This window comes from Ambystoma mexicanum, chromosome 2p (genome assembly GCF_040938575.1).
Source record: "Ambystoma mexicanum isolate Mex_15411 chromosome 2p, UKY_AmexF1_1, whole genome shotgun sequence".
Lineage (NCBI taxonomy): Eukaryota > Metazoa > Chordata > Amphibia > Caudata > Ambystomatidae > Ambystoma > Ambystoma mexicanum.
The window spans coordinates 151,703,839-151,729,923 of record NC_090923.1 but is presented as its reverse complement, the minus strand read 5'-3'; the positions used below and the strand labels follow the sequence as shown (position 1 = coordinate 151,729,923).

General features: G+C 45.1%; 1 protein-coding gene across 1 annotated transcript in view; it reads left to right on the top strand.

The window, feature by feature from the left end:
• The window catches only part of LOC138566296 (zinc finger X-linked protein ZXDA-like), a 566,179-nt gene that overhangs the window by 517,548 nt on the left and 22,546 nt on the right, over positions 1-26,085 (top strand). The window contains exon 9 of the mRNA XM_069643398.1: positions 16,313-16,411. Within this exon, the coding sequence (XP_069499499.1) occupies positions 16,313-16,411 (99 nt within the window). The remainder of the gene's footprint in view (positions 1-16,312; positions 16,412-26,085) is intronic.

The window sequence follows — 26,085 nt, the reverse complement described above, 5'->3', positions numbered from 1 at the left end:
CTTTGATGTCCTGGGTGTTAGTCTTAGCAGTGCACGGTGGTGGCGCGAGTTATGGTTGCTTAGGTTACCACAACTGGCAAATTTCAGGGGGTTTTCTGTTTTACTTGGAACCATAAAATCCCTTTAACAAAGTTTTTTCATTGAATATATATATATGTAGAGCCGGATGCACCCCATGAACTCAGCATGCATTGCCTACTGCTTCAGGAATTACTACTGCATTAGGTCCTCCTCCCTTCCCTGAAGGTCTCGCGCTTTAAGCCACGCAAGAAATACAGGCAGCCCATGTCCGTATCGCCCTATGCCACACTACCAAATCACGAGATGGCAACAATGGATGTTGCTAGTCCATGTACCCCAATGACATCTGGAAAGGAGCAGCTAAGATTTTCACTGCCACCAATAAGTGCTAGAGAAGCCCATCTAAGTCTCCAGCTTCATTGGAGCCTACATTTCCAGTCAATTCCAGGTCAAAGAATCTAAGCTACCTGAAGAGTCTTGCTCTTGCGATAACAAAAAATACAAAGAAGCAGCACCATACGTTCCCTAGTAACTCTTCGAAGCGGACCGTCTCTTCAGCCTCCAGATACCGACGACATTGCTTCTCGTCCAGGGTCTCTGAATTATCACTTGCCTTGGTGCTGGTAACTTTCCACAATAGCTTCTCTAATCCTACTGTTCATCTCCAAAGATGGGTCAGATCTTCGATGATAAGGGTGACACAATCCCGTATCATTTGGAATTGAAGGAGGTTGATGAGGTGGAGAACTTTCCTGAATAATGCTACAGGCAGGATGAGAACTTGACATCTTTTCCTCCAACTTGCACAATGTCAGCTGACTATCTATTTCACCCAAGTAAGAGGTTAAGCAGTCTCTGGCTTTTGGTGTGGACAACATACATACCCTTTTACAGGACGATTGCCAATTGTGTTGAGCCTCTTGGACTGCCTGTTCCTTTGATGCTTAAAGTCCAGTATTACTGCACAGCCAACCTTAAGACAGGGCTCTCGCAAGGAGAAAGTCCCACATTTAAGGCTACTATCTTTGGGTGTCTCAAGCCTGCCTCCACCCAATCCATGGGCAGGGATCTAGTCAAGAAGCTTCACCCTGCTGTGGCTGATCTGGACTTTCTTTACACCTAACCCATAACAGAAAAGGAAGCTCATTTTCCTTCTTTGCTGCCTGGCTCTATATGTGGTGAATGCTGAATGCAGCCTCTGTCCTGCCCAAATGTATTGGTGGCACCTCCTATTTGGTGGCACCTCCGAGGTAGCCTCTTCCTGAGATGAAACGAGGAATGCCACCATTGTCGTATCTCACACCTCTATGCTTCTGGATTTTCTTCTTCTTGCAATGGCCCAGCAAGACCATCAGATCAGCACTCTGAATGGATACCTGGGTACCATCTAAGTATTCAAAAGGACCCCTGCACAGGGCTCTTTCTTTTACATCCCTCGTGGAGCTGTTTTTTTTCGAGATTGACTAACCAATTCATAACACTTTGGTTTATTGTTCCTGCATTGGATTTGAATCTTGTTCTAACGTTTCTCACAGAGAGTTTGTTTAAGCATTTGTATTCGTGTCATTTGAGGTTGCATACCCTAAAGGTGATTTTCCTGGTTGCCATCACTACCGCTAGATAGGTGAACGGTTGCCAGTCTTTATCTGTCCATCCACTCTGTGTTGACTTTTCCAGTATAGAGATTGACCCACAGGGTGACACCACCCTTTCTTCTCAAAGTTATGTCAGACTCTCGCCTTTAACACAAGATCGATCTCCCTATATTCTACCCTCTGCTTCCTCCTTCAAAGATGGAGAGGTTTGATATTCTGGACTCTAAGGAAGTCCTCAGCTATGATGTCTCTCAGAAGAACACGCAAGAACCATCATAAATGACTCCCTTTCCTCAGGATTTTTTCCCGACACATTCAAAACGGTTCATGTCAAACTTCTTATAAAAAACTTCCCTTGACCCTCTCGAGCCCAAAAACTACCACCCCATCTCAAACACCAGGTTCCTTGCCAACTCATTGACCGAACCGCCTACTCCCAACTAAATGCCTTTGTCGAAGCCAACAATCTCCTAGACCCCGCTCAATCAGGTTTCAGAGCCCGACACGGAACCAAAACCACCTTAACCTCAATCTGGATGACTTTAAAAACACGGCAGATTCTGCGGGATGCGCCGCATTAATCCTTCTTGACCTATCTGCCACCTTCAACACAATCAACCACTCAATCCCCCTTGACTGCCTCCACTCCCTAGGAATTCGTGGAACCGCTCTCAAATGGATAGCATCCTTCCTCAATAATAGGAACCAAATAACCCTTCTCTTCACCTATTACTCCCAAGCCTGACCAGTCGACACTGGAGTTCCACAAGGAGCATGTAACGCTCACCTGGTATCCACAGGGACGTCACTCAGCCTGTTCTGACCTCTTACGACCTCAAACCCTTCCCTGGAGGCTATTCGACTCGAGACTGGGCCTGAAACACAGGATTGGTAGAGTTTAACTCCCTATTGTCTCTGTGTGCTTGAACCCCTTCTTCCCCGGGGTCCAACCTTTACCTTTGATCCAGAGCTCACCTTGTTTTCTTGGATAGTGTGCTCTCCGTCCTGCCTTCAGCGCAGGGGTGCGTTTCATTGCTGCCTAGTTACCTCACTGGCAAGAGTCCGACAGGTAAGTATAATGAGTCTTTTGAACAGTTCTCTAACTTCGTTCTTTTCCTTCCTTAGATGATGGCCGGCATCTGGGGATGGCGGCGTGCTGCTGAGCTGAGTAGCGCTGAAGGTGAGTGAGAGCGCGATGCGCAATGCACCCCTTTCGCATTTGCAGTGTCTTTTAGGTGCCGCAACGTTTTCAGCGTGGATGACGGTTATGAAGAACAAATGCAGTGGGTAAGCGGCGCCTCTAGATGTTTCCACGCTAACCTGGAGTGTCTTTTCCCACGTGCATATGGATGAGAAGTTCCGGAGACGAGTTCCCCCAGAGCGGCTGGGATTTTGGTAAGCGTTTGACGCTCGTACAGTATTTAAAAATAAGCGAAGATTTGCAGAATGCTTACTAATGCCTTTTTTCTGTTCTTTTCCCTTTTCCTTAGAAAGCGCGTGCCGGGATGGGAATGACACCGCGGAAGATGCCTGCAGAACAGAAGGAGCGATGACTGATGGGCAGAAGTGCCGCAAGGTAAGGCTGTTCCTAACAGTGTTTTTGTTCTTGCAGGAGCTGAGCGCAGAAGAAAGATGCAGGCCTACTGGAGACCGATCCGAACACGGTGAGTGTCACACTGCAGGTGTAGAAAATGCAAAGCATGTTTCTCAGCCTGGGTGTGGCTTAAATAGTCTCTGGGTATCCCAGGTGCCTCTGGGCTGAACCACACCCAAAAGACTAGACCACACATGCAGTTCTGGGAACCGAAATATGTGGGGGCATCCATCTTGTCCCCATCAATGCACTACAAGTCCAGTCCCCAATGTTATCCTATAGGCGTGAGTGAGTCTGGTGCCATAAGCGCCAAATCTGACTCCAAGTGGGTCTTTGGAGGGATGGAGAGGCCCTTCAGGGCCATGTAGGTGATTGTGGCCTGGCTCCAGCCTGACATCTTGGAGGACTGGGGACATGATGGGCAGGAATCATGACAGCGCATGCCTATCAGCCCTCCTGTTTAACCTCTACATAGCCACCCTCCCACAAATAATTTGTTCACACAACATCCTGTGCTACAACTACGCTGATGACACTCAACTAATTCTAAAACTCCTGAACTCAAAACCCAACTGCCGACCTGACCTTGCTTCCTGCCTCCTCGACATAGATCTCTGGATGACCACAAACCCCCTCTTGCTAAACCCCTCCAAAACCGAAGTCATGGTATGTGGCAACAGTGAACTTCTTCCACACCCACTACCCTGGCCAGCTGCCATGGGCAACGCACCGACACCCTCTAATTCAGTAAAAAACCTTGGATGCACCCTAGACTCAGACCTAACCCTCTCGCCCCAAGTCAACAACGTCTCTAAGTCCTGCCATTACCACCTTAAAACTCTTAGGCGCATTTTTCCACACCTCTCCTTTCCCAACAGACTCTCTGCGGTCCAATCAATTGTTATATCAAGACCGGACTATGCTAACTCCCTCTACCTCGGAGTCCACGCATATCAACTGACTAAACTACAAAGAGCACAAAACGCTGCAGCCAAACTGCTACTAGCGCTTGGCCCAAGAGACCACATCTCCCAAGAATTAAAAACTCTGCACTGGCTTCCGGTTGCCCGAAGGGTGACCTTCAACACCTTATGCATTTCTCACCGAGCACTGCATAAAACCGGACCTCAATATCTTCAAGACAAACTAAAACCCTATCACCCTGCACATACTCTAAGATCTAGCTCAGCCGGCCTCCTAGTCATACCAAAAACAAAATCAGTCAGGTTAGGTGGATCATCATTCTCAGCCTTGGCCCCCACTCTGTGGAATGCACTCCCACCCCACATCTGACTTACTGAGGACCTCATGTCTTTCCGTAAATAACTGAAACCATGGCTCTTCCCCTAAAACTGACCTTACTCAAACTGGATAACAGCAACTCAATGACAGCCCAAAATGCTAGATCATAAATAACAATCCAGTATCATGACCCGAGCGAGAAATTGAAAACTAATAACTTCTAAGGTAAACTGAAAAGGTCAAACTAAATAGAATGAGAAAAAGGATCAAACCAGTGAAGTGGATAAAAAGAATAAGTTGTATGAGAGCAGTAAAGTTGTATGAGAGCAGTAAAGTGGCTGAAATTAATGAAATGGATGTGATAAATGGGAATGGTCAAGAGGAACAAAGTGGACGAGACAAATAAAGTGGATAACACCAATTACTGGATCATAAATAACAATAACATAAATAACAATCCAGCATCAAAATCCAAGCAAGAAATCGAAAACTAATAACCTCTAATGTAAACTAAAAAGGACAAACAGAATAGAATGAGTAAAGTGGATCAAAGCAATGAAGTGGATACAAAGAATACATTGTATGAAATCAGTAAAGTGGTTGAAATTAGTGAAATGGATGAAATAAATGTAATGAACGAGAGGAACAAAATGGACAAGAAGAATAAAATGGAGAGGATGGAAAAGATGAATAAATGATACGGATGAGTGCACCGAGTGCATGGAATAGGTTGAGTGCATGAAACAGATATATGGCATGGAATGTAAGAGTGCATGGTATCAATTGAAACAAATAGAATAGACGATTCAAGTGCATGAGACGGGTGTAGTGCATGGGACAGTTGGAGTACATGAGACGGATCGAGTGCGTGCAACAAGTGACATGGGTTGAACCGATAATTCTTGATGAATGGATGAAGTCAGTGGAGCAGACGAAGTCGGTTGAGCAAACAAAGTCGGTGGAGGGGATGAAGTGCGTAGAGTGGATGAAGTGCGTAGAGCGGATGAGAGCGTAGAGCGGATGAGAGCATAGAGCGGATGTAGGGTGTTGAGCAGATGTTGGGTGTTGGGGTGTTAAGCAGATGTTGGATGTGGAGTGGGTGTAGGGTGTGGAGCGGGTGTAGGGTGTGGAGCGGGTGTAGGGTGTGGAGCGGATGTAGGGTGTGGAGCGGGTGTAGAGTGTGGAGCGGGTGTAGAGTGTCGAGCGAACGGGTGTAGAGTGTGGAGAGAACGGGTGTAGAGTGTGGAGCGGGTGTAGTGTGTGGAGCGAACGGGTGATGTATGTGGACAGAACGGGTCAAGTATGTGGATGGATCAAGTGAGGTATGTGGTTGGCTTGGACGAAGTATGGGGTTGGAATGGGTGCAACGGATGAACTGGGTGGAATGGAGGAAATGGGTGGAACGGGTGAAGTATGTGGATGGAACGGGTGAAGTATGTGGATGGCACGGGTGAAGTATGTCGATGGAACGGATGAACTGGGTGGAACAGATGAACTGGGTGGAACGGACGAACTGGGTGAAACGGACGAACCGGGTGGAATGGATGAATCGGGTGGAATGGATGATCCGGGTGGAACGGATGAACTGGGTAGAACGGATGAGCTGGGTGGAACGGATGAACTGGGTGGAACGGATGAACTGGGTGGAACGGATGAACTGGGTGGAACGGATGAACTGGGTGGAACGGATGAACTGGAACGGGTCAAATATGTGGCTGGAACGGGTCAAGTATGGGGATGGAACGGGTGTAGTATGGGGATGGAACGGGTGTAGTATGGGGATGGAACGGGCGTAGTATGGGAATGGAAAAGACGAAGTATAGGGTTGGAACGGGTGAAGTATGTAGGTAGAACCGATGAACTGGGTGGAACCGATGAACTGGGTGGAATGGAGTGCATAGAATGGTTGACATGCATAAAATTGGTTGGAGTGCATAAAACGGAGTGAATAGAACAATTTCGAGTGCATGGAACGGTTTCGAGTGCATGGAAGCGGTTTCGAGTGCATGGAGCGGTCTAGAATGCATGGAACGGTTTGGAATGCATGGAACGGTTTGGAATGCATGGAACGGTTTGGAACGCATGAAACTTTTTGGAGTGCATGGAACGGTTGGAGTGCATGGAACTATTGGAACGTGCGACCTCAAGCACCTAAGGTAAACCACCATATCACATCTCCACGCTTACTCTCTTGTTTACACCACCACTCAACTAGAACACATCGATACTATGACACCATTTGGTATAGCTGTTCTCATACCATCTCTTGCCTCATACTCCCCATCATCCTAACTAAACACAGCTGGTTACACACCCTTCAGCCTAGGCGCTCTCCTCAGGCCTAACACAGCCAGAATCGTTCTGGATAACAACCTGCCAGAACGAACACATACTCCTGATCTCCCAATCAACCATCACACCTACCGCTAAGAAGCAGCTATCACACGAATGCCACACCTGCTGCACACATATCCGATGCTCACACGCACCTTATGAGACTCTCTCTCTCTCTGTCTCTTTCTCTCTCTCTCTCTCTCTCTCTCTCTCTCTCTCTCTCTCTCTCTCTCTCTCTCTCTCTCTCTCTTTCTCTCTCTCTCTCGACATGAACCTCGGTTCCCGAGGGCGTTCAACCTACCAGCATCTTGAGATCATACCAATGGTACGTAAGGTGCTATATAAATGCAAAGTAACATAACATAACATTTAGGGCATTCTCCAGCCTACTGCATAGAACCGTGTGGCTATGAACGAAGCCCCCCCCATCTTAGTGAGCTAACCCCGCAGCTGATAGGTTTGCGCCTTTTTACCACACTGATCTTGCATTTTTACCACATCCTACCATGTAATCTCAGCATTTCTACTGTTCCTCAGCATCTGAGTAAGTGGGTTCTGCTCTTCCTCAGCAACTGAGTGAGTGGGAAAACTGGCAGTCATGAAGCACAGCTGGCTTCATATATACCACCCTTGCATTTGCATCTGGTGTCATGGATGGCAACGAACCAGAGTGGATTGCAGTCCCCCGCCTGGTGGCTCCAAGTATTTCCAAACCCAGACTGACATTGGAGGATACATTTCTAAGATGAGAGATCTGAGAAAATGAATTCATCAGAAAGAATATTACTAAAGGTAAGTAATTGTTCTTTTTGCAATCCATACTTCATAATAAATTGAAAGATACATTTTTACCTTAGTTACTCCTCAGTTTTAAAATTACAGCTTCTTCTTATGGTACTGTCTGCTGGTACCTTTTCGCAGCCAACAGATCATATGACAACTCAATATCCAGAAAGTGTGTTTAAATCAGTTTCTTTTACAAAGCATGCTGCCTTAAGTTTAGAGAAGACTTACATTGGGTATCCTTAAAGAAGATAAGGATGGGCAATTCCAGCTTGCTAAAAGGCGATACTCCCTGAGTCCGTCTGTCTCTTCTGTTTGGCTCCATCACCTGGCAGTCGAATGAATCCACTCAATCTTTGGGGTATTAAGAGCCCAACACTGCATCACACTGGCTTGCTGAGTGGCCGCTCCTCCTTGTCAGGATGTCTCTACTTGGTAGCAAGAACCACCAGTTAGGTCCTGGGAGCCTTGTTTAGTGCTCTTCCTCCTTTACTTGGCTCCCATTGCTCATTCCACTCTTCTATGCTATTCTGAATTCTTCGGTTTCTTCCTGAATGGTCCACAATGATTTTCCCTCTTCTCCTTCACTTTAGACTTTAGCCCCTGTTTTACTCCTTCTACCGCTTCCTTTCTAATTGCATCCTTCCTTTTCTCCAAAATGTTATTCTTTACACTCTTTCCCCTCTTCTTATTCTTCTCCCTCAACGTCTTTCCAACCTCCTCAGCTCGCCATCGAACCTTCAGTAATTATTCTCTAACTTTCTCCACTCTTACCCTTCCATCTCCCTTCCCTTGTTTTCTCCTCCTTTGTCTCCAGTCTTCCCATATCGTTCCAATCTTCTCACTCCTTTCTGCTTGTCCTACTCCTTGCTCTCCTCTATTACTTCCGCCCTGCTCCAAACGCCACCTCTCTCGCTCCAAATCTGTCCTCTAAGACCCACATAACAATCTTGTGCACTTAATACCTCACAGACCCCAAAACATGCTCTACTGTATACCGGAGGGGAGTGTGTGGATTGACTCCCAAAATTCCAATTCATGTTCTCAGCCGTTTCCGCTTGATTATCATGGCTGTGAAACACAACCGTGGTTATTTTGCCTGTCAAATTTGCATTGGTGTTGCCACTGGCCAGCTCTGCAGGTCCTGAAGTCCTGCCAGCAGGTTTTTTTGTACAGGGATTCCCGCTAGAACCTGCCAGTATCCAGTCTCACAAATATGCACATTGTGCTTGGGAACAATTGCTTGACAATTCCTAAGATGCAATGTTGAATGTTATCAGTTTCAAGACCCCCTGCCCTATGCTTACTTCGCATGCAGGACCTCTATCCTGTGGGCTGAGGTAGAACCAGTTCAGTGCTACTAATGTTAATGCATACCCATCCACGCCCTAGTACATGCACAAAGTTGTAAAATGGCTCATTCAAGTTTACAGGTCCATGTGACAGTTTTCCTCTACTGAAGTGGTTATATGAGTTGGAACTGAGCATGTGTACCAGGGGCCTTTGACATGTTTTCCTAGTGGGCTGGGGCGGGTCTGTCACCCTGCTAAGGTCAGCCTCCATGCGTTTATCAGATTGACCTACTCTGTGAACCTCTGGGCCCCTCTCGTATAGGCCATGTGTCACACTTTCTAGGGTATCACTTGAAGGAACTGTTTCTAATCATGTGGGGTACAGTGGAAGTTAGCTTGCTTATGGCTGGTGATTTTATGGAGAGCCTGGGGGATATTCTCTCTATCTCCTTTAAGTTCTACATCATGAAGTGGGTCATGGCAACTGGCACCGTGGTGACCCAACTCACTCGTCCAGCCCTAAAACATGGGACTTGAGGATGATTCAAGTCTCATTTTGAGTTTGTTCATGGAGAACCTACTCTAAGAAGTCCAAGATGACTCACAGCAAGCCTATTGTATCAAATAGGGCTGGCTCTAACACCCTCAAGGTCGCTCAGAGCAAAGTCTCTACCTCACTTTAAGCACCACTTCACATCAAGGGCTTCACCACCAACAACAACTTAACGGTCAAGATCACACGATGTTAGAGTTTTCTCAACGTTAGCCTTCAACGTTGAGCAGGACCAGGTGCCCTTGACAACAGTTTTAAAAATAAACATGACACCATCCCCTGGAAAAGATGGCCAAGAAGAATTTCCACTCCAGCAGATCTGGGCCTGGAGACCCCAACTAATACCTTGTTCATTATTCAAAGCTTTGATAGTTTTCTAGTCAATAATCTACTGCCTGAGTGCTATCGTCTCCAAGGGATGTCGCCTCCTGGACATCAGCAAATGTCTAGCTTAGAGTATTCTGCTTTCTTCTGTAATTTCTCAAACTACAGATCCTGCCAGACTGTCTCCCAGAGATGCCCTTCTCTCATTTGCAGAAGTTAAGATGAGCACAGCTTCGAAGTTCAATATTCCAATCCTGTAGAGACATCCAGCATCTTTTAAACATTCTAACAAAATAAACCACAGAGAGATCTTATTATTCCGTTACTTCTTGCTGGGTCATCTTGCATAAACAAGGCCATAAACAATGTCAGCTACAGAAGTATAGGCTCCTTGAGTCACCTACACCTGGATTCTTTATTTTGTGGAACAACTAGGAAGTGATGTCCAGTCGTTTTATTTCGTTAGCACTGCCTCACAACCACATAATGGACTCATTGGAAAATAATCTTTGCACCACCTCAGCTACTCTAGGCAAAGAAAAGCCAGCTCTATGAGTCTTCTGGGTGAATATGGCCTTCCTTATAAGAGTCAGTGGAAAGAATGTTTGATTTTCTCCCAAAGGACTAGAAGCAAGAACTGATAGAAATCGCCAAGGAAGGGTGCTTGGCCTCAACCCAAACCATCAATGTGTCCAAAGATGTTGCAGACTAAATGATGCGTAGTGACTGGCTAAATGATGCGTAGTGTGTTTTAGGGCAGGCTCACCAAATTAAAGGTTGATTCCCAGCAGAAGATTATAAGTCTGTTTGGTTCACATGCTGATGATGAGTTCTCCTGGATGAAGACTAAAAAGGAGCCCTCTTTTTACTACTCCAGCAAGTAGGATTATCAACAAAGTGGAGACTGGTGTTTGGACAAGCAGTCATGTCAACACACCTAAAGACCTCACTACCAACAGAGGCACCAAACTAAGAGGGGTAGCATGCAACAAACATGAAAAGTCCGCTGCTACTCAGGAACAACTGTACCACAGGGTAGCAAAGCAATTGGTAACAAATGAAAGTTCAAAATGCTGGCACTACCATCACATGTTTATCATCTGGCATAGGAAGTCTAGATGAGCACCATAGATCTCCAATATGTATCTCTGCAGGATACTGAAAATGTTTGTTTTGTGGTGAACACCCACTATCAATACACAATCCTGCCATTCAAGCTAAAATCTTCTCCAAGAGCATTCTCAAAGTGCATGGTGGTAGTCTCTGCAAATCTGAGGAACAATTCAACAAATCAACAGTTCAACAAATCATCATCTAACCATATTTGAATGACTAGCTAATCAAAGAAAAGTGACCCCTAAATGTGGGTCAGGACTACGATATTCTCGTTCAACTGTGTCTACATTTCAACCTGAGAAAATCCATAATGAAAATCCATAATGAAGACTGTACAAAGTTTTGATTTTGGAGGGCCTGCACTAAATACAGTGTTTATAAAAGTATTTTTTGGAGGGAAGAGACTGTAAGCAATAATACATCAATGCCGGCAGTGACTTGAACTACAACCAGAAAGATCTCATCTCTGTTGAGATTGATGGCTAAATCAATTTTCATTTAACCACAAGCATACCACCTCCCCCGCTCTTGCGCGATCTCAATATCACCTGGCCTAGTAAGATTGTTGTCTGTGTCTTCCCTCTGTTCCACTCCCTTGCCTCGTCACGCCTTGAAACACTTGTGAATAGGCGCGTTATAAATGCCATATCATATTATATGAGATCCCTGCAAGTATTTAGAGAATGGGTGGTCGCAGCAATCAAACAACTGGGAAGAGTATCTGATGATATCTCAAATGTCCAAAGATTCTGTTCAGTGATGGGGCAAGATGGGAAAATAGCTGCAAAGAGTGTCTTTGCTTTCAAAGACCCTCGGCTCAACAGCTGATGGGAACAGATGTCTTTGGAAGCTTGGGGAGCACACACAGAGCACTTCATGAATCAGAGTTCATGGTCTGAGGAGGTCAGGTCATACAATATAAACATGCTGAAGTTGGAAGCTGTCCCTTTTACTCTCAAGGCTTTCCTATCCTCCATAATATTGCAATTTATTCTTAATGAAATAGAGAGTTCAACAACTATGTAACAAACATGGTGGCACAATGTTCAGGATCCTGTCAAAGAAAGCACATGGCGATTTATCCTGGCGGTTGGTGAAAAACCTCACGATCACTCCATTCGTCCTGGCAGAGACATTAAGTAGATCTTTTCAAGAAGACCACAAATGGGTTCTAAAGAAAGCTTATACTCAGTTGATGTTTGACCATTGGGGTTTCCTACAACTGGACCTCTTCTGCAGAAAACCACAAAATGACCAAACTTCGCACCAGGTTGCCATAGACAGGGGCCAACGGTAATGGCTTCTTGATTCGTTGGTCATGGTATACTGTATCTGTTCTTTTCAATTCTGTTTCCCAAGGTGGTTGCCACTCTGAAACAATGAAGATCCTCATATGACCACACCAGTGGTGGTACTCAGACCTGATAGATCTATCCGTAGCTCCACTGTGGACCTGGCAGATCGGATTGCTTTACCAGAATACATCTCGGTGTAAACCACCACATCCTGCAGTCTCTGAACCTGAACACTTAACTCTTTAGTTCTTGCAATATGGGTACTTGGAATTAACAGAGGACTGTATGCACATGCTAACGAAAGTCAGATGACCCTCTACGAGGTCGTCATGAACTTTTTGGTGGAAGAGATTTTACCTCTGGTGCTGTTCATGGGGTTGGAATTTGATGACCTTTCAAGAACAAACGGTACTGCCATACCATATTTATTTAGCAAAGTTTGGCTTATGATTTTACTTCATTCAACTGTCTGCTGTTGTGGTCAACAGCAGAAATCTTTTTTTTAAAAATAAAATTACATTCATTAAAGATTTCGTATAGGAACCTAGAAAACCTTACCCACTATCAAAAACCAACGCCTCCTTAGGAAACTGTTCTGAAACAAAGTGATGGGTCCTCATTTTGAGACCATGCGTAAGTCTCATTCCCATAATCTTTCTTTTTTTATAGGTTTCACTTCAGCTAACAGGGTTACTGTAATTCAGGACTTAAACATCTGTGAACTTTACACCTTTTTCATGAACAGAATGTATTGTTAAGTATCCTTCCATCCGTCTGGAAAAAGTGTCAGATCGTCATGCCATTGCTTATGAGGTGCTACCTAGACACGACTAAATGGATAAAAAAAGTCCAAACTTCCAAACAGTCAATTTCTAGATGGATCATTGCTAGAATTCAACCTCCGTCACCTTGAGGCTGGATTATCTATGTTATGCAAACAAGCTAACATCGCTGCAAAATCCACCTTTTTTAATGCCAGAATCGCCAATGCCAAGTCAGACACCCGAGAGATCATCCTTGGAGAACTCGAAACCCCTGCCATCCACGCCCTCCCTGTCCAAGGATGAAACCTGGTGCTCCAATATTATAATGGCCATGCTCAAAAAAATGGACACCCTTAACAAAGAAATCCTTACCAATCAAGCCAGTCTACATTCACCTCCCTGCATTGCAGTCACTGCCACCACCCCTAGTGCCTCGAACCCTTTCCTCCCGCAGTTTCGGTTCAAAGAGATCACTGAGCTAGAAGCCCTAGCCATCCTAAAGAGTCTTAAACCCTTAAGGTGCAAAGGGAATGGTTCTCCTGCTACTATCATCAAGGACTGTTATGAAGTTATAGCACCATTCATCACGACCTATATCAATGCCTATTTTTCAGCAGCAAACGTGTCCTCCAGCCTTAAGGAAGCTTGGGTAGTTCTGCTGCTGAAAAAATCTTCCAAAGTCCCTGCAGTACCTAATAACTGCAGGCTCATCACTACTGTCCCTTTCTTATTGAAAATCCTAGACAGAACGGCATACCTACAAGTTCATCATTATATAGAAACTAGCCATATCTTGGGTATGCGCCAGTCTGTATTCCGCCCAGGCCACGGAATCAGAGCAGCTTGACCCAAAAAAACAGATGGACGAGATCAGGGATGAAGGGAAGCCCCCCGTACTCCTCCTTGATCTGTCAGATGCGCTCATCCTGGTCGACCACATTATCCTTTGCCTCCAGCTCTACGCCCAGCTAATGCTAAATGTTCACAGAGAACGCCAGCACCCCACCAACACCCATCACATGTGGGGTACCACAAGGATCTTGCATATCCTCTATGCTCTATAACACCTTCACCAGACCCCTCTTTGACATTCTGGACTCCATCGGCATAGCATTTACCAACTATGCCGACGATACACAAATTCCCCTCCTGCTCTCTGGTAACTATGATGAAGACTCCAACACCTTCAATGCTGCATACTCCACTATTCAGGAATGGATGGTGCAAACCGTATCGGCCTGAATAGGGACAGGACAGAGATCCTGCTAGTAGTACCCTATGCGGTGTTACAAAACATGTAACATCCGATATTCAGCGTTCAAAATGAATGACATTCTGGTCCCGGTATCTTCCTCTGTGAAGACGCTAGGTGTCTACCTTGACGCCACCCTCTCTCTGTCTGCCAAGTGAACGCGATTGATTCCTCTACAGCCTACTCGACTAAACTGCTAAATGCCTCAAGACCCTTCCTAACGACAGATAGGTGCCTAACCATTGCACAAGCAGTAACTGGTGCCAGGCTTGACTATTGTGACATCCTCTTCTCCAGCACCTCATCCAAAAACCTCCAGAAGATGAATACAAAATAATGCTCTCTGAGCAGCCCTCAACATTCTCAAACATTCTCAAACGGGAACACATATCGGCAGTCTGGAGAGCAGTACATTTTAAAACCTTGTCCCTTACCCATAAGTGCTTCTCCAACACTGCCCGCTCCTACCTTTCTCTGAAAATATCCTAAGCCCACTCGTCCAGGTCAACCAGGACCCCATACGCACACCGCTTCCACCAGCCAAAAGTCAGACGCATGAAAGGTCTGAGCGTCCCATATATTGCTGCCAAGCAGTGGATCTCCTTGCCTCCCACCTTGAGAGATGAACCATCATACTGGGTATTCCAGAGATTCCTCACAACCTGGCTATTTGCTTAGCCGGAGCCGCTTAGACTTGTACTGGTATCCTATCCGACTGTCAACTGTTTTTATTTCTGCTGTTTGCAAGTAACTGGTGTCTGTAACAGCACCGCAATGCCTCCATGGTGTTTCTGTGCTTCATAAATACACCAAGACTGTAAATTTGTAAATATGTAATCAGTCTGTACATTACTGTTGTATTAATCTTGTTGTATTCATCGCAAGCGCCTGGATGCCCCAGGGCCAGGCGGCGCTATACAAATAATAAACTAAACTAAACTAAACTAAACTAAACTAGATTAAATAAAATAAAAAAATAAAAAAAATAAAAAAACGTTGTTAGCAGAAGGCCGATTAGGCGCTCTTAGAAAGACTTGGGGCTCATTCCACCAAAGGAAAATCATCTGCTCATGAGAAATATTCCCATTACGCAAAGTACTCTCTCCTGCTATTATTGTTTAGACTCTGTTGTGAGAGGTGATGTCCAAGTAAGACCTTTACAAAATCTGTTAATTTAGCAATTGTTCCCTTGGTCAGGAGGTTCATATACCCATTACATCTTTATTTCTTCAGTCCTGTAAGCTTAGTCTCTTCATTGATGTCTTTGTGGGTATCTTCATTAAATCACCTCCGCTCTACCTCCCTACCTCAATTGGGAATATCAATGAAGCAGAAAAAGTATTAAAATAGAGATTGTATTCTCTAATTTTTCCTGTAAAAATGAACGGACTCAAAATACAAGAAGAGAGAGTGCACGATGAGCTGACGCATTAATCTTAAAGGGGCAGTATGCAGTTGTACACGTAGTGTTCTCTCTTTTTGTTTTCTTTTTTTTCTGAGATTCCATAAAGGAATAATGTTTTTAAAGTCACTGTTTTCTTTTGTGGAAGTGAAATTTGCTGAAACATATTTTATGCTTCATAGATATCTGCATATTATATAATTTAATTGTGGTTATTTTTAAATATTATGAAAGGGAAAGGTTTCTCATTATTGCTATAAGTTGTTCCAGGACTCAGTTTGGGAAGAGATATTCAATGCATTCAAAGACAATATTTTAGGTGAAGATCTTGTACTCACAACTTTGGCCGAAAGTAAATTGGCAGAATTTTTTTTAACCAAATATTTTATCACATTTTTTAACGCAAATAGATAGGTAGTGGTCAGGTGTATAGAAGGTGGTGTGTAGGTGAGTAGCAGGTGTAGGGGCATTCCTCTGCATTTTGCTGCAACAAATTCGGTAAAAAAATAATTTCGGCCATTTTACTTTCAACTGAAAAAAAATATTATATGTTCAACATAGATACAACAATCTGGAAATAGCAATAACTATTCCTTTTAATGAAAGGGTTACTTGATCTTTATCCCGGCAGTGGAAAGTATGTCTATGTATCCTTGCTAAAAAGCTTTTGTTGAAGGCAATAATATTTCTGGTCCAAATTTCTCATGATAGACCCGATTACTGAATAACTCTTGCCTCGTTTCAGGATGACCCTGCAGGAAGAGGAGACTTGCCATTTCTGCTCGGCTCTGATCCGCCTGAACCGCATACTCCGACAATTGACTTGCCAGTAAACATTCTTCAGGTATGATTACAACTTGCATTACATACCTTGAAAAAAAGAATTACTAGCTTTTATTGTTTGTTTCTCTGCACAGGGTCAGGCCGAGGTTCCCTATAAGGTACACAAGCATGCCAAACAGTTGCATAAGTTGGCGGAAAGTGGCAAATGTCACAAAATGTCGGCCACTGAGGCACCTGTGACGCAGGAAATGCCTGGTCCTTCTGGTCTTTTGAAATTGGCCCACTCCTTTTTGAGTTCTGCTCTATTTTCCCTAAGAGTGCAGTGGTTGGCTTAATTGAGGATGTCACTTCCTCTAAAAATGTACCTGCCCTCTTCATCTTCGCCTCAGGTGTTTCCGGACCTGTGGCTGTCAGGCAGTAGAGACCCATCATGCGTTTTGGCCTGCCAGTCCTCTTGATCCAGACAACGCAGCCTCCTCAACTGCCATCCGAGGAAAGATTTCTGTCTATGTTCCAGCTGGATATGCAGTCCCTGGCCATACATGGTTACTTCCAGGATACGTCTACAGGGCATACACGTATACCCGTACCTAGATGACTTGCTGATCCACGCCCGCATGCAGGAGCTGGCCAACGAGCACAAAAGTGACCGTCCGACTATTGTCGGGTCTGGGATTCTCTGTCAACTATCCAAAGTCCTGCGTAACGCCATCGCAGAACGCACTGTTTCTCAGCGCCAGACACAACACAGTGTCATGCCTGGCCTCTCCCTCAGAGGAGAGGCTAGCAGCCATTCAAGGAAAGGTGCAACGACTGCCGTTGGCGATGACAGCCACGGTGCGGGCCATCAAGTCGTTACTGGGCATGAGGTTGTCCTGCATCTACCTCGTCCATCTCTGCAGGTTGCAGAGGCGACCCCTACAAGAATTCCTGGATACCCATTGGGTACAGGTGTCCGTAAGTTTCACAGACAAGATACCCCTCAACGAGGAGTTCCGACGGGTGATAGAGTGATGGGGAATCCACTCCGACATCACCCAAGGCACAGGATTTCAAAACCCACCATACAAGGAGATTGTCACCATGGATTCCTCCCTGGAAGGTAGTGGAGTGCACACTGGATGTCTACATGCCAGAGGCCTGTGGCTGCCGGAGAAGAATGGTCTGCATATCAACGTCCTGGAGCTATGGGCGGTGTTCTGGGCTCTCAAGTAATTCCTACCATCTTTGAAAGGCAAGGTGGTGAGGATCTTCATAGACAACACCACCACCATGTTCTACATCAGGAAGCAGGGGGGCACTCGATCCATGGCTCTCTCCTAGGAGGCCCAGGACTTATAGCACTGGCCCGTCGGACAGGGGAAGTTCCTCGTCCCTCTTCACCAGGCGGGGGTCTTGAACACCATTGCAGACTCCCTCAGCAGGGCACTGCACTTTTGCCACGAGTGGGAGCTTCGTCAGGATCAGGTGGACCACCTGTCTGTCAAATGGACCACCTGTTTGTCCTTGGCCTCAAGCCCAGGGATTGTATCTCTCCAGGACTGAAATTTCTGCACTGGCTCCCAGTGGTGGCAAGGATTAAGTTCAGAACTCCCTGCATTGTCCACAAGATCTTCTGGGGGACTGGGACCTTAATACTTTCAACTCTCTCTTCCTAAATATCTTCCTTCTTGAGCTCTTCGCTCACCTGCCTACAACTCCCTAAGGTTTAGTCACTTCTCCAAGCAGCGAGTTGGTGGTAGATCTAGTTCTTCTGCTGGGGCCTCCCTCTGGAACAACCCCCCTACCTCTATGAAACTTGAGGAGAGCCATCTGTGGTTCCCAGAAGCACCTCAAGACCTTCCTCTTGGTATCCCTACAGAATATCCCCACCAAAGATATCGCTTTACATTTGGCTGTTTGTCTCGCCATAGGCAATATTTTTGGGGGGGATAATTTGTGGGAGCAGGGGTTTGCGGGGGTGTCCCCCGCACATTTTAAAATAATGCAGGGGTTGCGGGGGTGTCTCCCGAACAGTCCATGGGTCAATATCGGCACAAAAATATGGCAAAATGTTTGTATCGCAATATTTCTGCAGGGATATTAACACATGGAACCATCCACTTTGCTTCTGCTTTCTCTCCTCCTCTCCCCTGCTGCTCTCCTGGCTGAATCTGAAACTGCACTGGTTACCTGGCTACCCTCTGATCTCGGGCCCAGGTCTCCACCCCACCAGTTGCACACTGCACTGCCCCCCTGGCAACCCTTGCACTCGAGGACTGTTTCTGTATCCCTACAGCCCCTACTAGCACTTGACACCTGATGTCTGTACTTACCCTTGCAACCAGATGGCTGCACCTTTATGTATTGTCTTTATTTTACTGTTATCCTATGTACTGCACTGCCCCCTCCCCTTATCCCTGCACTTTTCCACTTCCCCCCCCTCCCCTGCACTTGCGCGATCTCAATGTCATCTGGCCTAGTAGGATTGTTGTCTCTGTCTTGCCTCTGTTTCCCCTCCCTTGCCTCATCGCGCATTGAAACATCATCAGGAAACTAAAACCTTCAAATTGCCAAGGTGACGCCTGCCCTGCCCCGATTGTTAAAGCAGCTGCACACGATCTGGCGCCTTTCATTACCAATCTCATCAATGCCTCGTTCAAATCTGGAATAGTTCCGGACAATCTTAAGGACGCTTGGGTCATTCCATTCCTCAAAAAACCTACGCTTGACCCAGCCAACCCATCTAATTACAGACCTATAACTACGGTACCATTCCTATTAAAAATACTGGACAGAGCAGCTTACCTACAAATACAGGCCTATCTAGAAGCTAACAACCTCCTAGGGCTTAGGCAATCAGGCTTCCGACCAAGACACGGCACGGAAACTGCACTCATTGACCTTACCACCCAGATCCAAACCTTGAAAGACCATGGCAAACTTGCACTCCTTTTATTGCTTGATTTGTCAGCAGCGTTTGATTTGGTTAACCACCAAACACTCTGTCAACACCTGAAATCCGCAGCCCACTTTTCAGATGCAGCCACGGCATGGATCAGCTCATTTCTGGTGAACAGAACCATGAGGGTCTTCTCTCCCACCGATTCCGCCGAGCCGGCCCCAGTACTTTGTGGTGTCCCGCAAGGTTCATGCGTGTCCCCGACACTCTATAATATATTCACGAAACCCCTCTTCGATATCCTAGACTATCTGGGTGTTACGTACACCAATTATGCGGACGACACCCAGATACTCTTTCCTATCACGGGTGACTATGAAACAGACAGCACGACCCTCAATGAAATCTATTCCGTTATACAAGCATGGATGGCACACCATGGCTTGTGTCTCAATGACGATAAAACAGAGCTGATCATCCTGGGCACTCACGCCAAACTTAAAAATCTCAACCCTGCATTCAAAGCCTTTACCATAGATGGTAATCTCATCTCTGTCTCTAATAACACTAAAACTCTTGGTATTTACATTGATGCTACCTTATCCCTCTCTAAACAAACTAACGCAGTAGCTTCATCAGCTGCTTACACTTGCAAGCTTATCACTGCTTGTAGACCATTCATCTCTGCACCTAACTGTATCACTCTCGCGAGAGCATTAATCCTTTCCAAAATAGACTACTGCAACGCCCTCTACCTGGGCACCAGCCTCAAAAACATTAATAAATTACAAGTAGTACAAAACAATGCTATCAGAGCTGCCCTTAACATTCCCAAAAAAGCACACATATCCGAGACCAGACGTAACCTACACTGGCTCCCTGTCAAGCACAGAATATCCTTGAAAACGCTTGCCCTAACACACAAAGTCAGGGCTAACCTTGCTCCAGCATACCTCACTAACCATTTCAGACCTCACTCTGCCTCGAGACCTCTTAGAGCAGCCCAAACCAACACCTTAACCATACCAAGATTTAAACTCCACAACTCAGGTGGAGCCAGCTTCCCGGTACAAGCATCCAAACTATGGAACACCATCCCCCCACATCTTCGTGCAGAACCTTCATTTAACCGGTTCAAACAGAGCACGAAGTGTTGGCTCCATAACACGGACCTCTGACAGCCTAACTTAGCCTCTTGATCTTGAGCCACTCTCCTGGAATTATTATCTCCGCGCATGCACTTGCTTATTATGCCAGTTCCTACCTGTAACCATTTTGGAACTTGGCCGACTGTATTGTCTTGACTGCACACCTCTGTAACTGCAATGTAACTTTGCTTAACCGCTCACTTGTAACCAGCTTTGTAACCAGCTTTACCTTATGCGCCCTTATGCCCCCGGGCCAGGCTGCGCTTTATAAATAAATAAATACAAATACAAATACTTGTGTATAGGCCGTCACTCGCAATACTGTGTCTCCAGAGAAAAGGTGTGAGTTAACTGCGTGGGCTAAGCATTGCATGCAGCTAATGTTTTTGCCACACTCTCTAACATAGACAATTTCCCTGAGAAAAACGTTTTTATTGAGGGATTAGGGATTCACTTGTGTGTAATGTGGGACAGGTTAAATGATACAAATCTCCCACAAGGGTTGAGGGATCTGAACACTTTAGCGTTCTCTAGAGACACTGCAGAGAAAGTGCAAGAGCATGTTGAGAGGGTACTTGAGTATAGAAGGGAGCTGGAAGGTTACAGAATGAAGATGAAGATGGAGATAGTTTAGGTACTATGTTCGTACAAAAACGATTCTTTCTTTGTCATAAATCGATAACTGAGGAAAAGCGAATTTGCACGAAAGACTCGATTAAATGGATTTCAGACACATCGATAACTCCCATTGAAGTATATGACACGTATAGTCAGTATACGCTAGAAATGCAGAGGAATGTGTTACAGGTAATGGTAGAATACCTACAGGATGAGTGTGTAAAAAGAAAGATTTGTTGTCCTGCAGAGTTGTTGAGTATTTACAAGAGAGCTTTTTCATTTGACACTTCTTCGGCTCCTTTAGCGCTCGATTTGGCTCTGTTACTTAGTAAGCGTTCCGAGTTGCCTATTTCTCAGTTGCCTATGAGAGAGGTTCCTCCGACACTTGTCCCAAAAGTTGAGGTTCCAGCGATGTCAGAATGGGTGCGCAGGCCTATGAAATTCCTGCACACTATGTATCACAGTTTGTTCACGTCCCGTTCTCAAGACAGGAAGTGAACACTATTATACAATCTATTTCCGACATTAGGAAGAATCCGACAGGGTTCTACAAAGAAATAGAGTCTGTTTTGCAATCATCGGTATTCACTTTAAGTGATATTGATCTGTTATTTGCTGTACTCCTGCCTGTTGATTTGTGTAAACAGGTGAGAACTATAGACGATGTACCAGGGCTAGGAGATACATGGACTAACATAATTAGACTAGTTAGATGGAGAAAGGCCAGCTGGCGAAAGACCGCCTCTGGTGATACTAACTTTACCTGACAGAAGAGTTGCGAAATTGAAAACTATAATTCCCAAAAAGAGAAATATTTAGGACAAGCTTACTGCCTGTGTCCAAGGGAAGTCTGAGGGTTCTACTGAGTTCTTTAATCGGTTCGAACAGGTTTTTTCAGATTTCAGTGGACAAGACTTAGGCACAGAGTCTGGGAAAAGATTATTCGTAGACAAATTTGTGCGTGGATTTCTGCCTGACATCCAGTCGCAAATGATGTCTTCTGAGAGCGCTTGGCAAGCGAAAAGTCGAAAAGAGGAAAGGTGATTTGAAGACAAAAGTATTATTGCAGCAAATTGTTAGAGGCCCTAGAGGGGGTAATTCACAAATTAGAGGTCAGTATGTTCCACAAGGTAATGGGCCCTTGGGTCCTGTAAACATTAACCAGTGTGCCTATTGTAGGCAAGAGGGTCATTGGCGTGCACAATGCCGATCCTCCGACAGAGGTCAAATAACACATTTGGGAATATGGGTAGACGATCCAGAGGCCGCCTGGGTGTAGGGAGCCCTGGCAGAGGTCAGTTTTCACAGGATTCACAGCAACCTTTTTCACAGGATAATCAGGCATCAGGTGTGGAAACTAGAAACATTTTTGATCATCCTTCTGCCGCTTACCTCTCTGAAGAACTTCCTTTCGACGACATTCTGTTTCGCTAGGATTGCTGAAGCAGGGTTTGGAACCAACGCCTATTCCCGTTAATCAGAAAGGTCCCTACGTTGAAATGATAGTGGGAAATAGAAAAAATCTATTCTTTTTTTTTTTATTCACTTTATTTTCATTTTCAATTACAGAAAAACAAAGTAAATACAGAATAACAATGACTAGGTCAATAGTGAAATTCGCATAGAACATCATTTAAGAGATATCAATTAAGGAAAAAGGAACCACAAACTATAAAACATCCCAATAAGAAGTACAATCAACAACCACACATACAGGACCACAAACGACAACATAAAACAAAACACAAACACCCACAACACACAACATATATTGTAAACTAGACCAATCCGAAAATTCTCAAATGAAGCACATTTCATAGATACAGGGGCATAGAAGTGTTCCATTGATCATTCTCGGGTTCCAAACATTCCACTGTCAGGGCAAACTAATGTTTCTGTAGGGTTTTCTGGCACACCAGTTGTCTGTCCAGTTTCTTCGCGTGTACCTATTTCTTTGGGTCCATTTACGGGCCATTGTCCATTCATTTTGACTTCAAATTGTGGAGAGAATTTGTTGGGGTTGAATCTGTTGAAGGAATTAAATGCAGTAATTCATTGTTCTTCTGTTGGAGTGCGTTTGACGATTTCACCACAGCAACTTTCTGTCTCTCAATTCTTGACCAGACCTTTGCCGCCGGAATTTAATGATGTTCCGGAGTGTTTGTGGGCAGTTAACGACAATGATGTTGGTGTTTTGCAAATTGAGCCTGTTAAAATGGTCTTGAAATATGGAGTAAAGCTGCCACGTATTCCACAGTATAAGATTTCAGTCGATGGTGAACAAGCTTTGAAATCCATTGTCTCCGATTTTGTGCATCGAGGGGTGATTGAGGAAATTGCAGGCGATAATGCAATTCCTTTTCGTTTCATAATTGATCTGCGTGCCATCAATAAGATTGTCGCTCCACAATTTCCAATTGTGCCTGATGTGACGACGATATTAACTATGATCCCGGCTTCAGCTACAACTTTAGTGTTGTGGATCTAAAGAACGCTTTCTTTAGTATTCCTATACATAAGGACAGTAGATACCTGTTCGCGTTCACCTTAGGGGGACGCTCGTTTACCTTCATCCGTGCACCACAAGGTTACACGGAAAGTCCTAGCATCTATAGTAGGGCTTTGAAAGAGCAGCTCGACACCCTTGATTTGCCCTCTACTTGTACACTGCCTCAATATGTTGATAACTTGCTTTTAGCTGCGGACTCAGAGAGCGCTTGTAAGGAGGCTACTGTGTTGTTGCTTATTCATCTGGCTAAACACGGACATAAAGCTTCGCTTAAAAAATGTCCATATTGTTGTCAGGCTATCTCCTGTCAAAGGAGGGAAGAAGGTTGATGCCTGAACAGATAAAACTCATTTCTAGCGTATCTTTCCCAAATACACAGAAAGAAGTTAGAACCTTGATAGGAATGGCTTCTTACTGTAGGCAGTGGATCCCCAACTTTTCACTACTGATTAAGCCGATGTTGGCTCTGACGAAGAAGGGCATTTCTTCGCCATTGCCGTGGAACATGGAGCACCAGCGTGCATTTGATTTGCTCAAGACTGCATTGTGCTCGCTACCGGTTTTGTGCACACCAAATTATGAAAAGGCCTTTGTGTTGTTTGTGCATGAATGTGATGGATGTGCTTTGGCTGTATTAACGCAGGAACATGGAGGGAAGAATAGGCCGTGCGGCTACTTTTCTTCCGCCCTTGATCCTGTAGCATGCGCTTTGTCAAGATGTTTGAGTGAGGGAATGGTCCTAGGCCATGCTTTAACCCTAATGGTACCTCACTCTGTGGATATTGGGCCTCATTACAAGGATGCTGCTAAGGGATTACCGGCACTGGTAAGGGCACCGGTGCCGGTAATCCCTTAGCGCCATACTACGAGGTCCCTCAGCGGGTCCCGTCCTTAACATGTGGCCAGACCACACGTTAAGGAAGGGACCCGCTGAGGGACTTCAGGGCAAATAATGGTACCGCTAATAGCGGTACCGTTATTTGCTCCTTCCCCATTCCCATTGAGCCCTATGGGGCTCAATGGGAATGGGGAAGGGCCTTGGTGAATGGGGAATTACCTCCCCGCCAACCTTGGAATGGGGCGGTAATTCCCCCATTCACCAAGGCGGAATCGGTAAAATACTGGCAGCAACCATGGCGCTGATAGCGCCATGGTTACCGCCGTCTGTGCAATGAGGCCCATTCTGTTGAACAGAACTCAAACGCAACACCTCACTTACGCACGGTTAACGAGATATGAATTGATCTTGTTTGAACCACACATACAAATTAAAAGGTGTTGTGTTCTTAATCAGGCTGAACTCTTACCTTTCCCGCAAGGTACTGTTTGCAGTGATGAAGAGTCACATGATTGCCTTTACACTACCGAACAAGAGACAAAGGGTAGAACTGATCTGAAAGATACTCGTTTGAACAATCCACAAGGGGAGCTGTTTTGCGATGGCTCCTGCTTCAAACTTCTGGATGGTACATCCACAGCTTCTTATGCAATCACTATATTGAGCACGGTCGTGGAAACCAAGAGAATCACGCATAACTCTGCGCAGGCTGCAGAGATTATAGCATTGACCCGAGCCTGTAAACTTTCTGAAGGGCTTACCGTGAATATATACACTGACAGTCAGTATGCCTTTGGGGTGGTTCACAACTTTGGGAGACTTTGGTCAGAAAGAGGGTTCTTGACTTCACATGGTACAAAAATCCAACAGGGCTCCTTGATAGTACGGCTACTCTCAGCGCTTGCACTCCCTACTCAGCTAGCTATCGTAAAATGCGCAGCACACTAGAAGATTGTAGATGATGTAGGAAAAGGGAACGCTTTTGCTGATCAGATAGCTAAACAGACTGCCACTGATCTCTCTTCAGACATGTATACTTCAAGGGAAGCCACAAATGCCTGTACTATGGATGAGGGTATTGATTCCGTAAGGGATATCCAAGCCGATGCCACATTAGAAAAGTCTAAGAAATGGGCTGAGTGCTTGGGGAAACTTGATGATGATGGGTGTTGGGTGGACAGAGTTGAAGGGAAGTGGCTACTTCCCGACGCGTACATTATGATGATGGTTGTTATGGCTCATGGTCCCACACACATATGTGCTCATAAAACCACAAAAATGTTGGAAAAAGTATGGGTAAATGACAAAATCTCTAAAATAACTAAAGTTTTGTTCAGGGATGTATGATTTGTGTGCAGCATAATGTGGGAAAGGGCACATCAACTCCTATGGGTAGTTTTGACCCACCTTCTGTCCCCTTCGAGGTCATCCATTTTGATTTTATTGAGATGGAACGTTGCAATAATCTAAAGTATGTGTTAGTCGTCATCTGTGCTTTTAGCAAATGGGTTCAGGCTTTTTCTGTTAAAGACGCTACAGCCATTACTACTGCAAAGACTATGTTAAAAGAGTACTTCCCGAGATTCTGGCTACCAAGAGTCATCTGGTCAGACAATGGTCCACATTTTATCGCTGCTGTAATTCTGCAGATATGTGTGGGATTACAGATAGATATACGGTTCCATTCGGCCAGACACGCTCAGAGGTAGGATTAGTGGAAAGACACAACGGCATCATCAAA